Raw genomic sequence first — 17,143 nt, 5'->3', positions numbered from 1 at the left:
AGGGCAGAGTTTAGGGCTGTTATACATGGGGTCACTATGAGTCGCAAGCGACTCGACGGCACATAACAACAACGATGTCTTGTGCATGTTCCTTGAATACATAAAAAGAATTCTTGGATTCTATAGTTTATAATTCCAGGAAAAACGGTGGGGAGGGGACCCTAATAAACAGTACAAAGGCTAAGTAAAAATGATGTAGTCTATTTAATGTCTACAAACAAGTGAGCCATCAATCGTTACAATGTGTTATTCTAGAATGGAAGCAGTGTTGGTTTAGAAGAGCTCTAATTACTAACATTAGATAGCACATTAATTAATTGCTAACCCTTAGGGGAAAGCCATTAACACTTTTCAAATCTACCTGGGTAATAAAATGAGGCTGCTCAATTAGATGTTATCTATGATTTAATTCTACTTTTCAAAGCATTTAAATGAATGTTAGGAAAGAAGTTATTCACTTGATGGTAAAAGGAAGTGTAAAAGTCACAATGGGATGTGGTCAGATTCTCTGTAGATTACATTAATTTGAAATAAAATCTGGAGAAACACTAGCTTCAAATGTCCAATTAGAATATAGGTAAGACAATAACAAAGTTCAGACACATTAAGTGCATGGAATTAATCTCTAAAATCTGTGTTTCTGTTCCTCAGTTGTTAAATATGGTTTTATTTAAATATAAACATCTAAATGGTACATTACAAATCATTGATAGCACTCAGTGTCAGAACACTATTATTCTTACCCCTTTTACTAATATGATAAAATACAAAGAGCTTTCTTAAAATCACCCAAAAAACATTGAACCAGAATTTAAATGCAAGTGTGACTGTACTCTAAACATACAAACTGAACTTTTCTGAGCCTCAATTCCCTCAGCTCTCACTAATAAAAAGTCTCTGAGAGCTGAAAGAAATAGATGAGACAATTACAAACTCCATTTGTCTTTACAAATTCCACTTATCCCTAATAATATCTTAAACAGAAATATGGCATGCTTGATTATGAAATACACAACACTGCAATCAATTAAAGCAAATAAGTTTTTAAAATTGCATTTGGTGGGATACTATGAAATGAAAATATTAAGTATCAATTCTATAAAACACTGACAAGTTATGACTGAAGACATGTATGTAAAAATGGTTCCTCAGGATGCTACTAATAAAGGTAAAAAAAAAAAAGAAAGGAAACTGCTGTAATTGAAATTCCTAATATCATACTCTTCATCTTCCCCAAAATCAAGTTATAAAGAATTCTTAACAGCATTCATTTAATTTTTCAAGCATTTATTCTTTCAAGATTTCTTACCAACCTTTTTCTCAGTTTAGGCACTAAGCTTAGCACTAAGACTACTGAGACATATAAAGCATATAAACTCTAAAATTAATGAATATTCAAGAGAAAAAAGTTTTACATCCAAAATTAAACATCCTGAAAAGAGACATGCAGTGAGAAAGAACTAAGGAATTTACAGCCTCTGAAAACCCACTTGAGTGTCAGCTGTGAGCTGGTTCTAACTCAGTGGCAAAGAGTTGAGTTTACAGAACAAAACCCTTTCATCTCAAGCAGGAGGATAGATGGACAGGAAGACAGGGAAAAACTTCTTATCAAATTGTTCTTTTAGGATTAAGTTTTAGCCAGTAACTCTGATATCAATCCACTAAATAAGTCAAATCAAGTGCCATCTGAGCCATAAACTCCTCTCTAAAGCAGTCCTAATGCCATCTCTGAGATTCCTTATCTGAAAAAAGCTTCCCAGCTTTACTGGGGAGTGGTAGGAATTTAATAACCTCCAAGATCCCACTCAGTTTTTTAATTGCAGGATTTTATAAATGTTTAATTCCTGTTTTTATTTATGGACAAAAGTTTCCATCTCGTTTCTATTTCCCCTCATTCAGAAGAGAGACTCCCTTTTCTGGAATGTTAACATGATGTCTGTGTAATACCTATCTTTTCTAAAGTTGACCTATATTCAACCTGCTGTTTCTTCTTACCTGCTGCTCCTCTGGCATTGGTCTGAAATGGATTTGTAGAAGATGCCACAGAAGGACCAGCAGCAGCAACAAATGGATTTGTGGAAGGTGTTGCTTTAAAAAAATAAGAAAATGTACTGTAAAATTCTACCACTTTTTGCATGTAAGTACTTCAAATATTTGTTTACTGTTGAGGCAGAAACCTGTAACAGTTTAACAACAAATCACTGCTTTGATGAAAATAAAGTGCTGTAACAAGCATGGAGCTCATCAGGAACTCCCAGAACCACCTACCTCCAAAAGGAGCAGGCACACTTGAAGAAGCAGGCTGTGTTTGTGCAGAAGCACCCACTGGTACTGTTCCAAAAACATTGCTGAAAATAGATATTAAAAAGAGGTCATATATGCTAAAAAAGCCCCAACACACACACACACACACACACACACACACACACACACACACACACACACCCCATAATGAAGGGTAAACTATTTCTAGGGAGGCCATAAAATGTGGAAACAGATCATACTAAACATAGCAGTTCTCAAACTTACAAACCTCAGGACCTATCTGTAGTCGTAAAACTAACTGAGAACCGCAAAACATTTTTGTCTATGCTGTATGGAGCTGGGGAGGACTCACAGCTGACCCTCTGGCAGGTTTTCAGAGGCTAGAGATCATATGGGAGGAGACGACGTGGTTAGTGGGATCAAACTGTGTACCTTTGGGTTGTCAGTGCAATTCCTTGCCACAAAACCACCAGAGTATTGTATCTATTAACGTGTTTTACAGAAATGTTAAGATTATTTTACATTCATTTAAAAAGAATAAAGCTATTACTTGTAAGCATACATAACATTTTTATGACACATGAATATATTTTCTCAAACAAAAAGCACTGAGCAAGAGAGAAGCAAATCTCTTTAATGTCTTTGCTTTTAGAAGAAAGCTACATTTTTTTAATCTACTACTGCATTCATTCTGTTCTGTTGTTTAGGTTGAAGGACATGAAGAAAATCTGGCCTCATATAGCTTATAAGTGTTGAACAAGTCAGCAGTATTTTAATAGCCTTTTCAGATACTTGGGTTGTTTTGTGATAAACCTAAGTTATTGCTGCATTATGGAACTTTGAGGTCAGATCCACAATCTTCTCAAGTAACAGTAAAATTCACTGGTCTTATACTTTAGAGAGCACTGAACATTCCATGGATGGCCAAAAGAACAATCACGTGTTAAAGAGGGTGCAGCCTGAGTGCTCTTCGGAGGCAAGAATAATAAGGCTTTGCCTCATAGACTTTGGGTATGCTGCTAGGAGGGGCTATTCCTCAGAGAGGGACATGAGGCTGGGCAGGGTGGAGGGTCGGCAAAGGAAAGGAAGACACTCAACCAGGTGGACTGACATAGAACAGGGTTCAGAACTTTTGTTCACAGGGTTGCTATGAGTCATGCTCGACTCCACGGCACCTAACAACAACAAGGATACTTTAAATAAATCTGTTATTTATTTTTTTATCATTCATAGGAGTTATTTAATCCTCCAAATGTTAATATATCTCATTACATATGAAATCACATATCAACTTAGTGAAAAGCAGATAATCTCAGAATTATTATGAAAAGAGCTTTAACTTCATAGGTCCTCCTGAAGGGGTCTCAGGAACCCCAAATGTGTGAACTATGCAACACAAACTGCTGATACATTATAATTTAATATTACCAAATCATCTGTTATTCTACACCTATTTCAACCTTTGGGGCCATATTTTCTAAGTCTGTAGCTAGCTGTACCACCAAGCCTAAGGCCATGCGTCTCTCCTAGTTCAAATCCATCAGTGTCTCTATGGCAGAAAGCTGGACAATTTTCTCCTGTGTGGTTATACTCCTGGAAAATCTGCTGAAGGGTTGCCTATGAGTCAATTCCAACTCAACAGCAGTAAGGAGGGGTAACGCAGATAATAAAGAGTGCTGCTGCTGTGATGATTAGGCACTAAGCTGTCAGTGGTGGTGGTGGTGGTGGTGGCGGCTGTGTGGCTTTGAGTCAGAACCAACCCAGAGCTGACCCTTCAGTGGGTTTTCAGAGGCAGCAAATCACAGAGGAGGAGACTGCCCATCCTTCTCCTGCAGAGCAGTTCGTGCATTTGAACTGCATGCTTTTGGGATTGCAGCACAGCGAGGCCACCAGCATTCAAGCTCACCAGCATCTTCTTGGAAGAAGACAAGACCTGGTACTTTGCTTCCGTAAATACTGAAACCACGCCAGGTCAATTGCAATTTATAGCAAGCCTCAATACGGTTTCCACAGCTACAAATACTACTGGAGGAAATGCTCGACCTTTTCCCAAGGAATCACTGACTGATTTGAACTTGCAGAGCCTCTCAGCATTTTTACTAGCAATAAAACATTCTGTGGACTCTACCATAACCAGCAACCTACAGGGCAGTTCCACTCTGTCCTACAGGGTCACTGTTTTCAAGATTCACTTACTGCACACCACCAGTAATAATGTCGATGGCACTAGACAAAAACTGTACACCTGGTTCCAACATGTATTTATTCATTTATTTTCCTACCTAGCACACAGAGAGGAGCAGGAGTCTAGGTGGCACAAGGATTAAGCACTCAGAAACTAAGCCAAAGGTCAGAGTTTGAGCCTACCAGTCACTCCCCAGGATAAAGACAAAGCAATCTGCTTTCACAAGGCCTTGCCTGGGAGGCAGTTCTTTCTCATAAAAGGTTTTAAGTTTAAATTCTAACTATCTTGGTCACAACAGGTAGTATTCAGAAAAATTAATACTAGAGAAGCCAAACAGTATTGCGATCTTGCCATTTCCATTTAGAAAAGGTGCTAAAGAGAAAATGAAACCTACTGAAACAACAAAAGGAACAATTCACAGGGAAGCTCACAGGAATAAAAGAGACAATTCACAACAATGGAAAATAAAAAGGAATAAAAACACTACCCATGGAAAAACCTCTACCCTGGGTCTAGGTCCTTAACTATAAAATGAAAAAGTCAAGACTAGAAGGCAGCTTTAAGTCCTATCTGTAAAACATGTTAGACTTCCAGTTGCTCTTGCTGGCAAACTGACTCTCAGAGATGCTATAAACTTGGCCCACTCCTGCCCATCCTACGATCCTGCGTGCTCAAGCTCAATGCTGTAGTCACTCTATCAGCCCATCTCTTTGAGGGTCTTCCTCTCCTTTCCTGATCAATGGCTTTGAATCATGGTAACACAGCAACAGAAACAACTCAACTCCCTGCCGTCAAGTTGGAACCAACTCACAGCTGACTTCCTGGTGGATGTTCAGAGGCTGGAAGCTGCACAGGTGACTGCACATCTTTCTTCCTCAGAGCAGCTGGTGGATTTGAACTGACAGCCTTTGGGGCTGTGAGTACAACTCCCTATTTATAAATGCCAGTATGCAACTAAAGGAATACAGAACTGAAGCTGGGCCCTGGAAAAAAATGTGTTTACAACTGAGGCTACAAGGTCATCCTTCCATTTTTTAATGAAAAGGATCACTAGCATGTAACATGACTGCTACATGAATTCCCAGCTAAATACAATGAGATCTAGAGGAACTATCCACTTTGAAATGTGGACACTGCCTCCTATAAAAACACAAAATAATGTCAATTCCTCAAAGTGAACTAAACTCAATTTCCAAATATATAGCTGTCTAGAAACAGTCATTATTTAATGGAATGACATTATCATGTATTGGTGAAGTAATTATAAGACAAAACAGCAGGCAAGAGTCCAGACTAAAACGAAGTACCTGCTAGCGTTACTTGTGGAAGTGTATGCATTACTGGAAGTGGCTGCTGAGCTGAACACACTGTCCAGCTCGGCCAGGGCTGCATACTTGTCCGAAGACGCACTTGGTTGACTAGGAACCGAAACCACAGAAGCAGCAGGGGCTTTAGCTGTGGTCCCAAAACCACTTCCCTGATCACCACCTAGAGACCAACAAAAACAAAAACCATTAATTAATTACACCAATATTTGAACTCATACTTTCAACACTTTATCATTAAACTAAAATCAAAATTGTATTAGAGCTCAGCAAATAAATGGATGACATTCTGGAATATTAAACTAATAAATAACCTAGATGATATTAGACAAGATGAGAGTCTCTATATGTTACTGTAGCAAAGACAAAATACTGCTTCTGTAACAAAAGCAATTAGTCAACAACATGTCTAAATGATTCATAAAAATTCTCAAAGTGCTGTTAATACGGACCCACTCATTCCAGTGAGGGTAAAACCTCCAAGAATGCTGGGACTAAATATGTACACATTTTATCAACTGTATTATTTTCTCATGGTTTTCCATGGAAAATTAGAGAAAGTAGTAAAAAGAACATTTAATAGACACTTAGTGTATGCTACAGATTGAACTGTGTCTTACAAAATATGTTTTTTGGAGGAGCTCTGGTAGCCTAGTGGTAAGAAGCTGTGCAGTTCAAATCCACCAACTATTATGTGGGAGAAGGATGGGCCATCTCCTTCTGAGCAATTTACATTCTCTGAAAACCTGCTGGTGAGTCAGGTATGGAATGGTTCCAACTGGAGGACAATGTATTAAAGTGTGTATGTATGTATGTACGTACGTGTACACACACACACGCACCCACACACCCACCCCCATCTATGAAGAGGCGGTTCTCTTCGCCAGGCCATTCCTGAAGAGGGTGGATCCTAGTTCTCATTCAAAAAACCCTTTGCCACTCAGCTGGAACCTACGCACAGCTGACCCTCAGTGGGTTTTCAGAGGCTGTAAACAGTAAGGGAAGATCAACTGGTGGATTTGAACCTCCTAAGAGGTGATACTTTTGGGTTAGTGATTTCTAGGCAATGTCTTTTTAAAAAGAGCGGAAAAGACACAAACACACACGGAGTGAAACAGATGCCATGTGAACATGGTCAACAAGAAGAGCAAGTGCTGGTAGTAAATATAAATGAAGACAAAGGCCCCCAGAAGTAATATAGCTCCACAACTGAGGAAGAGAAAGAAATTCTTTTAAGCCACCCTTAAAAGGCAGCTGGCTTAGGGAAGCACTAACTAAGCCAGTCTAGCCTTGGCACTGTTGTAGATGTCCTACACGCACTAGAATACACATAGTGTTCACTATGTATGGTCAGCACCAAACCAAGGCAGCAAAGCACCATCAGGTCCAGTCTAGCACCAGCCCAGACTTTTGACCTTCTTAGGACTCAACTGTGCCTCTATGGTGTGTGAATGCCTATGGATGTGAACTCCTTTGGGAACAGGTCTTTTGGAGGCATAGCTCTCTAAGGTAATTCATCTGAGTTATATCTAAAAATTGCTGTTAAGAGCCAAAGGCTAGTAGAGGGAAGAGAGCGAGCCTGGAGCCTGTGAAGAATCATGGAAAAGCCCAGTAATCTCAGGGCTGCTGACAAGAAAAGAGTTCACATGATCAACACCCAGATTTCAATTTTAAGTCCTAAAACTATAAAAAAAAAATTTCTTATTAAAGCCAATCACTTGTGTTATCTGTGCGACAGTAAGACTGGATAAATACAATACTTCTGCACTATGTGTCTGCAGAGCATAATATTCAGCTTGAGACGTAAACTGAGTGGATACTTTTAGTATTACAAAATACCAAATTATCAAGTATCTACACATGGACAAAAATAGTTCTAAATTGATATATTATAGAAACCACAAAATAAGCCCTCAGTCAGTTAACAGAATTCCTGGACAAAATAAAAATTCCACAACTGTTCACTTAAAGTTTACAGTTATCAGCTGTGACAAAATCCAACTCGTAGCAGCTCTAGATGTCAGAGGAGAACTGGGCTCCAGAATGTTTTCAAAGGCTAAGGTTTTGGAAGAAGATCTCCAAGCCTGTCCTACAGGGTGACTCCAGGGAGACTTGACACTTCAGTCTTCTGGTTGGCAGCTGAGCGTGTTAACCACTTACCCAGAGATTTCACTTTCAAAACTTGCATTGTGTTGTCATCAGGTAAATTCAAACTTATGGCAACTTTTACAGTATGTCACCAATTTGTACCTTATGTTAAGGGCTTTCTGACTAGGTATTGATTCTAATTATGACCATTTGAAAACAAATGAACAAAGACTCCTTAAACAGAAAGAGTCGCCCATTATCTACATCAATGACAAAGGACTACTTTCACAGTTATTAGCACCATGTATTTCCTTTAACCAAATGTGTTCTCTCTCTATGCAGCCACATGTATTTTAAGAAATTCTGGATATAGTAAGAAAATCCAGAATGAGGTCCTAACTTGGTGTGTAAGTGCCTAGTCTTGAGTAGAAAGACTCAAAGCCTCTATTATTTCATCTGTGAAACAAAAGGGGATGGCAAAATATAATCAGGAAATGAAGCTGCTGACACAGGAACACGATAGAAGGTAATGGATGAAAAAACAATTTCCACTAAAGGGTGTGAACTGGGGGAGAAGAGGGCTCTACTCTGAATGTAATGCTTACTGGACTGTGTAACTGAAAGATTTAGTTAAGGTTTATAGTCAACATTGGGGGAGAAAGGGGTAGGAAGATTAGCTAACCAAATTTATTTTCTATTTTAGTTACAACAGATTGGCAAAAGAAAGTCCATTGCATATCCACAGTTGTGGATAAAACTATGTGGCATCTTCTGAAGTTATCTAATACAGATCAGTAATTATTAATAGAGTTTTCAGGCTGTCAATCTTTATGGAAGCAGACTGCTTCCCTCTGAGCAGCTGGTGGGTTCCGAACTCCTGATCTTGCCATTTGCAAAAGAGTGCTTTAACAATAGCGCCACCAGAGCTCCTTCAGTAATGCTCAAACTCCAATTCTGACTCCCAGTGACCTTCAACTGGGTTTTTGAGGCTGTAAATATTTACGGGAGGAGATGGGCTCGCACCCCAACACGTGAAGTACTACTCCGCTAGAATCCCTTCTTAGCAATGGCAGGAATATGCACTTTGTAAAGTCCTTGATACTTTCCTGAGTAAGAGCGTATGTTGGAATATGTGTCTCATTTTAGTTATAACTACTATCAACAACAAAAAACTCAACTCATTGCAGTGAAGTCGGAAACGTGGTCTCAGAGGAGACTGCTCATTTTTCCTGCTAAGAGCTGCTGGTGGATTTGAACTGTTAAGAGAGGGATATTGCCTTTGGGTTACCAGTGCAACCCTGAACTCTCTATGCCACCAGAGATCCCTCATGACTGCTACAGTAAGCATAAAAAACCCTAATCATTAAAACCCAAACTTGCTCATGAGTAGAACAGTGCCGTGTTCCATGGTTTGAACGGTTTACGGTAGATCACTTGCCCTTTCTCCCAAAGCATCTTTGTGCGTATTTTCTGGTTAGCAGACAAGTGCAACCGCCCTCTGCACTACAGACTCCAATTCCACATGAAAGTGTAGCAATTCTCCCAAAATATCATTAAGCACTGAGCCACAAGATACTTCTACTTATGAGCCCTCAGGGCACTTGATGTATTTTGAATACACATGTACTTTCTTTAACTGAGTGCTTTCATGTAGAAAACTAAAACCAAAACCAAATCAGCCTAAAGGCTATCTTTTCATTGGTGTTATTAATGAACTTCTCCATTATATTTCGAATTTTTGGATTGATTAGGAATCTGAAACCTTTCAGATCTACAATGTATCAAGTAATCACAAACATTTACTAAAAAATGTTGCATGTAGAAAAAAGTTCGATACAACAGAGAAAAGCAGAACACTCTCAGATCTTAATGACTACAACCAAATTTAGAGCACTGTCTAATAGCAAATCCGTATGCACTCTGTTTAAAGTGTGATACCTTGCCCAGCACTGAAGATATTGTCTAAATTAGCAAGGGCTGCGTATTTGTCCGCTGTCTGGAGACCACTTTTATTCGTTGAAACTTTACTAACAGCTGATGCTGTCTGATGACTCTGGGAAGTATTGAAGGTTCCGAAATCAGCACTGGAGGATTTGGGGAAGTTATCAAAATGAGCAAAATTAGCATTTACTGATCCAGCACTTCCACCTGTAACAGAATAAACAGAACACTTAACACTTCGAGACTTTTCCCAATACGTTTTGGTAATTAACATAATCATTTTTTCCCTAAATTAAGTATTCTATAAAGAACCCTACTTTGAAATTAATGACTGTTAAATAGCATTCAACTTTACACTTGACTTTTTATAATTAAGCTAGACTTTCAAAAGGCCTGACCACCTGCAGGTGGCATGTTTCAGTATCCACTACCTTGGAGGGAAGACTAGAACTCATAGGTGAGACCTGTATTGAGACTCAATTTCTTTATATACCATCCACACCTGTTACTATAGGGTCGATTCTGACTCATGGAAACCCTCTGTGTAACAGAAAATAACTACCTGCCCCCTAGGGTTCTGTGGCTCTAACTGTAGGGAAGTAGACTGTCAAGTCTGTCCTCAGCACTACTGGATGAGCAGAAACCATGAGCCTTGTGGCTAGGGATCTGAGTGCAAGCCATGCGCACCACTGAGGGACCTGTCAAACAATCAGCAATGTACTCATTTGTCTCGGACAGATAATCTACAACAAGAGAAAGTTATTTTGTTTGAGGACTCAAGCTCCATGAAGACATGTTATCCCAAACTACTCAGCTTCTGATTTAATGCTATTTAAGATATAACATTTGATCCAAAATTTCTTACAATGTATCAGACTTACTATAAAAGAAAGTATTTATTTCCACATAATAATGTGCATACTATATGATATTGCCTTAACATGTAGCTCAAAGAAAAAAATTACATATAAGCTTAAACTTACAGCAAAAAAACAGACTTTGTATAAAAAGCCCATTACCCTAATAGTGAAATTAAAGCCCATTTTCTAGTCTGTAAAGTTCATTCAAGGTCTTCTCCAAAGGGCTAACAGGGCTTTCTTCTGCTTCCCAGTGTACTTCATCTATGCTTTTGGTAGCGTAATTCTCAAATACTGTGCCTTTACTACCATTTTAGCAACGAGAATAGTATATATACCAAACAAAACAATAAATCCTTTAACTGGATTCTGACTGACAGTCACCCTACAATACAGAGCAGAACTGTCCCACTGTGCGGTCAAGGCTGGTATCTCTATGTAAGCAAATTGCCACATCTTCCTCCCAGGGAACAACTGGTGGGTTTCAAGCTGCAAACTCACAGGTTTACAGCTAAAGTGCTTTACCCACCACATCAGAATTCTTTCAGATGGTGCTGTATTAAAGGATAGCAAAGTACATCTATAGACATTAAAAATGCAGAATAGATACTTTCCAAAAATAGAATGCTATCAAATTTTTTATCAACACTGTGGAAGAAATATACATGGATAAATCTTCTTTCAGCAGTTAAACACTAGCTGTTTTCAATTAATACTAAGTAACACATCGTTGTATTTAGAAGATTATAATCTGCTAAAAGTAGTTGGTGAACAAAACAGATACCAAGCTTTTAAAATCTGAATGAAGAGTTTTATTTCAAAGTATGAAAAAATGAGTTATCAAATCAAATGGCTTTAATTGTGTACAATTGTAATATGGGGTAAAGTCTAAATTTATTACTAGGTAAATGGGAATAAATGGGAGAATTTAAAAGATAATCATTTAACAACTAGACTAATAATCAACTATAATTTAAAAACTCATGAACTACACAGCACAAAACACACCAATTACTAAGATGCCTACTTAACAAGAAAACTTACTGTGGGCAGCCTGAGGAGCAAAAGTTGAAGTGAATTCACCAAAACTGCAGCTAGATGAAAGCATTCTAAAAGCTGGACAGTCAGAAATGATATAAATTGTGAAATTCAAAAGAAACAAAAAGGAAAATGAAAGAAATGCATAAGACAAAACACAGAGCTACAAGTAGAAAGAAATCAAAGATCTATGTTCAATGCACTTTGGAAACAACAGTTTATGGAAATATTCAATTCCTGCACAGAAAACTACTCTCAAATTTTATTAAAGTGGCCACTACATAGTCAAAAAGAACTAGCAATATTGAGCCTTTTTTTCATGCTTATGGCCCTAAAACTTCGGGCAGTTTAGCTCTATAAAAGCAGGCACTTTGCTTGCTTTATTCAGAGGTATCAAGTCAACCTACATCAACAACGCCAAATATATTTTCATGCAGTTACTGTGCAGGAAAAGAGAGAGGATGAAATGAATTAATAGAACTTCAAACTTGAGAAAAACAAATAAATACACAGCAAATAAACAAAAATTCAGGTTTCCCCAGAGCTTAGTAAGAGAACTATTTCAAAATCTGGTAATTAGAGAATTCAAGTTGAGAATAATTTGACAAAACTAGATCTAAAGAGTGTTCTCTTTTTCCTCTTCTTACAGGAACACGTGAGAAAGGAACACTGGAGAAGCTCTACCTGTAGTTTGGGGCTGGAAAGGAGAGCGACTTGCTGTGGGGAAACCTCCAGAGTTACTCGAACCACTAGACTGTCCAAATGCAGCAAAGTTTGCAAAATCTGCATTTGCAGAATTCTGAGCTGTAAATGGTAAGGAACAAAACACGTTAATGAATATTAAAAAAAAAAAAAAAACAAAACAAAAAACAAAAAACAGAATGAAAACAGATGACAAATGAAACTCAACAATTACATGAAAGGTTCTGTGAATCACTGCTTACGTAAAATTTACTTAATTTAGATCAGATTTTAAAATCCTGCTACTATTTAAACCAATTTCAAGCAATTATTAAAGGGCATCTGGAAATTTCCAAACGTACTCTGTACAATAATAAAATTTTTCACAATATTCTTTAAATGTCCTCAGAAATAGTTTTATCACAGTGAGACATAACAAAGTGAAGTCTGAATACAGAGCACCAAAATTACAGAAGAGCAGACTGAAAAGTAATATGAAAAATGATTAAAAATGGTACTGACCTCTACAAGCAATTCTACTTCTAAGTATTTTTCCTTAAAAAATAATCTTATAAATAACTATGGTTACTCTATATAAAAGCTACGAATATGCTTTTGTTTTTTAAAATAAAAAAATTAGGAAGTCAAGTGACTATACCATGGGATATTAGATGATGCAAAAGAATATTAAGTTACATACAAGAATTCTTATAATTAAATAATCTCATCATTAATGGCCACACTTTAATAACCCTATTTTGTTAAACATAGTATTAGGTGCAAAGAAAAGTCCAAGTGATAGCTGAATTTCAGCTCAGTCTTCTTTCCCTAAACTTGCTGAGCTACTGCAATCGACATGTAAACAAATACTAGCATCAAAACAAAAGGAGACACTAAACAAAAATAAGTTATTAACAATTACTGAACAAAATTCTAGGAGGAAAATGCAAACCATTTTATCCTCTGTAAGATCTGAGAGGTGGAGTCAGAGATACAGCAGAAGCCTTTTTACGAGGCACTTATACCACTTTCTCATGAGATGAGGCATGTGAGCCCATGGTCTTTTATGGTTTTTAAGACAATGTTTTCCTAATCTCTCAAATACCACACAGAAGTGTCTGACTTTGGCAATGGCCAACAGGAGGTCCTAGACCAACCACGTGGAGGACCTGGAGCCACAGCCTGGATGTTCCAACTCCAACGCTTGGAGGATGACCTGCTGTCACCCCCCTGAACTGCACCAGAAACATCAGTATCATAGATGGACCCATTTCATTTCATTTCCTCTCCCAAAGTGTGAGTTGCCTTTTAGCCCGGAGCACCTTGGATTGGCCTAGCTGCAACAATTGTCTAACAAAGGAGGCTGCTAATTCACAGTCCTTTTCTAATCTGAACTGAAGCAAGTCTTCCCTTGAGGCAAAAGTTCAGAGAGAAACACATCTGACCACAAGCAGAGCCTGTTTTTGCCTCAGGCATAAAAAACTTTAACAAAGCAATGTCACATAAGAAGCAGGTTACCTTCCACTCCACACAAGCCCAAAGCAAGGTGTCACCCCTAAAAAGTGACACAGTATCAAAAAGAACAATGACTGAATATTTTCAATGAGTGAAAGACAAACTTGAAGAATTATGGGACACTGCAAGCAGAAACCCAGAGGAGCTTAAAAAAAACAACAACCAATCCAAGACAATTCAGATAAAACAAATGAGGCTTTAGAAGCTCTGGAAAAACAAGAAACCACAATCCAGAATATGAGGACCAATGTTTCAGATGCTGTCAACATGCCGGAGGGACACATGAACAGAGTTGAAGAGATCAAGCATAGAACCAGTGAAACAGAAGTCACCACTGATCTGTTAGAAAAGCAGACTCAAAAAAGGAAGGAAAAAGAAGAAAAGCTAAGAATAATGGGGGACACTATCAAGAGGAATAACACATGCATAATCAGAATCCCAGAAAAGGAAGAAGTAAAGGCACCAAAAAAGTTGTGGAAAAATTACTTGAAGAAAATTTTCCAGGTATAAAGAATGAGAAAATATATATTCAAGAAGCTGAACAAACACGATATAGAATAGACCCCTAAAGAAAAACAACCAGGGCAACAATGAATGAATGAAAATCCAAAATCTCTGTAAATGTTCATTAAAACTAATCAAATTTAATAATAATTTTAAAAAAAGAAAAAGAAAAACAACCAAGCCATATCATAGTCAAATTTACCAGAACCAAAGGTAAGGAGAGAATTCTAAAAGCAGGTAAGAAGAGAATTCTGAAAGTAGCTAGGGAGAAGCAAAGAGTAACCTATAAGGGAGAGCAAATAAGATTAAGTGCCAATTTCTCAGAAGAAACCATGCGAGCAAGAAGATAGTGGAATGATATATATTGAACACTCAACACAACTGTTGATCAAGAATACTAAATACCCAGCAAAACTGCCCATCAAATATGAAGGAGAGATTAAGATATTCTCAGAAAAACAGAACCTAAGGAAGTTTGTATAAACAAGACCAGCACTGCAGAAAACACAGATGTCCTTCTTACAGAGGTGCCACAGAAATCAGGATGGACCAAAGTAACCAGAAATACCACCAAAAATAACTCAACAATATGGCAGCAATAAAACCTTGCCTTTCAATAATCACACTGATTTGAATGGTTTAAAAGCACCACTGAAGAGAACAAGAGTAACAGATTAGATAAAAAACCAAAATCCAGCAACAAGCTGTCTACAAGAGAAAACACCTGAAAAGTGAAGATAAAGACAGACTAAAAAGAAAAGGTGGGGAAAAAATATACCAAGCAAATGGCAACCAGAAAAAAAGCAGAAGTAGCAATATTAATCTCCGATAAAACAGATTTTAATGCAAAAACCATCACAAAGGATAAGGATGATCACCACAATAATGCTTAAAGGGTCAAGAGAGTAACAGGACATAACAAGTCATAAAAATCTATGCCAACTGACAGAGCTGCAAAATATATAAAACAAACATTAACAAAACCAAATAAAGGAAATAGCTAACACCACTACAGTAGCTGGAAACTTCAATACACCACTCTTAAGGGAAGACAGAACTACCGTAATGGAATCTATGAAACAAGACCAGTGTTGCAGGAAAAACTGACAGATGTCCTTCTTACAGAGGTACCACATTTGATAAAATGTTGATAGTTGTATAGGGGCTTCAGGCCTTTTGTTCACAGAGTCGCTATGAGTCGTACTCAACTCAAAGGTAATCAACAACAACTAGAAAGAAACTCAACAAAGAGGCTGAAAAATTTAACCACACAATAAACCAACTCACTCTCATAGATACATAGGCTAATGCACCCCCCAAAAAGTGCAATAAACCTTCTTCTCCAATGTGCATAGACCAATCTTGAGAACAGATCACATTTTAGGTCACAAGGCAAGAGTCAATAAATTAAAAAGCAAAGAAATAATATGAAGCATCTTCTCAGATCACAGTGCTATAAAATTAGAAATTACTAACAAGAGGATTGAGGAGAAAAAAAACATACATTTGGAAACTGAACAAAAGCTTGCTTGAACTTGAGGGGGTACTAAGAAATAAAAAAGTTTCTTGAAACAAATGACAAAACATAACTTACAAAAACCTCTGGGGAAAAGTCAAAGCAGTAATTAGAGGTCAATTTATAGCAATTAATTAAACACATTAAAAGACAAGGGGAAAAAATGACCATTGACTCTCAAAACCCAACATCTCCAACAAACTGAAAAAGAACAGCAAGAAATCTGACACCCTCAAAAAAAAAAAAACAAAAAACCACAACAAACCAAACCCCCCAAAACAAAACAAAAAACCCCCACCACATTAAATTATAAAAATTCAGGCAGTAATATATGAAATAAAAAAAACAAAAACAGAAAAACTGAAACCAAAAAAGGTCAATAAAATCAACAGAACACTAGCAAAATGAACAAAAGAGGGAAAACATTACTACAAGAAACAAAAATAAAAAACCTGGAGAAATGGAAGAATATACCTTGCTCTTAGATAGGAAGACTCAATATTCTGAATATGACATTTCTGCCAAAGCTAATCTACACATTCTATGCCATCCCAATACAAATACCAATTTCACTCTTCAACGAGATGGAAAAGGCAATTTCCAATTTCATCTGGAATGGAAAGAGACCCCAAATAAGCAAAGCACTCCTTAAAAAGACAGACAAGGTAGGCGACATCTCAGTTCCTGATTTCAAATCCTACTATACTGCCCTGGTAGTCAAGACAGCACGGTACTGGTACAGTGACAGACACATAGATCAATGGAATAGAATTGAGAACCCAGAAATCATATGGTCAAATGATTTTTGACAAGGAGATGAAATCAGTTAAATGGGAAAATGACAGCCTTTTTAACAAAGGGTGTTGGCAAATTTGGAAAACAATCTGCAGAAAACTCAAGCAAGACCTACACCTCACACCACACACAAAAAACAATTCCAAGTGGCTCGAGGACCTAGGACTAAAACCAAAGACTATAAACTTCATTAACAGGTTGCCACAAATAACAGCAAATGTGTTTCTAAGCACAATCATCAATTTAAAGTGTGGCAACATGATAAAGAAAAGCTTGGAAGAACTCTCGAAGCCCTAATCCACAACATGAACAGTCTCCCAAGCATCCTGAAAAACCTACAACCAGGAGAGGATAAAATAGATGAATGAGACTTTCTAAGAATCAAATCCCTATGCACATTCAAAAACTTTTCCAACAGGGTAAAAGGAAAGCC

General features: G+C 37.6%; 1 protein-coding gene across 3 annotated transcripts in view; it reads right to left on the bottom strand.

The window, feature by feature from the left end:
• Positions 1–17,143, bottom strand: part of AGFG1 (ArfGAP with FG repeats 1) — a 66,587-nt gene that overhangs the window by 7,073 nt on the left and 42,371 nt on the right. For 2 of the 3 annotated variants that reach the window (XM_006890297.1, XM_006890298.1), the window contains exons 5-9: positions 12,384–12,503; positions 9,802–10,011; positions 5,758–5,938; positions 2,269–2,348; positions 1,996–2,088 (exon numbers count right to left, since the gene is read on the bottom strand). In XM_006890297.1, coding sequence (XP_006890359.1) covers positions 1,996–2,088; positions 2,269–2,348; positions 5,758–5,938; positions 9,802–10,011; positions 12,384–12,503 — 684 coding nt within the window. The remainder of the gene's footprint in view (positions 1–1,995; positions 2,089–2,268; positions 2,349–5,757; positions 5,939–9,801; positions 10,012–12,383; positions 12,504–17,143) is intronic. The other variant, XM_006890299.1, reaches the window with a different exon arrangement.

Source organism: Elephantulus edwardii, unplaced genomic scaffold, assembly GCF_000299155.1.
Source record: "Elephantulus edwardii isolate Elephantulus edwardi_28Jun2011 unplaced genomic scaffold, EleEdw1.0 scaffold00087, whole genome shotgun sequence".
NCBI lineage: Eukaryota > Metazoa > Chordata > Mammalia > Macroscelidea > Macroscelididae > Elephantulus > Elephantulus edwardii.
The sequence above is the reverse complement of the archived record's forward strand: the minus strand, read 5'-3'. Positions and strand labels throughout refer to the sequence as shown.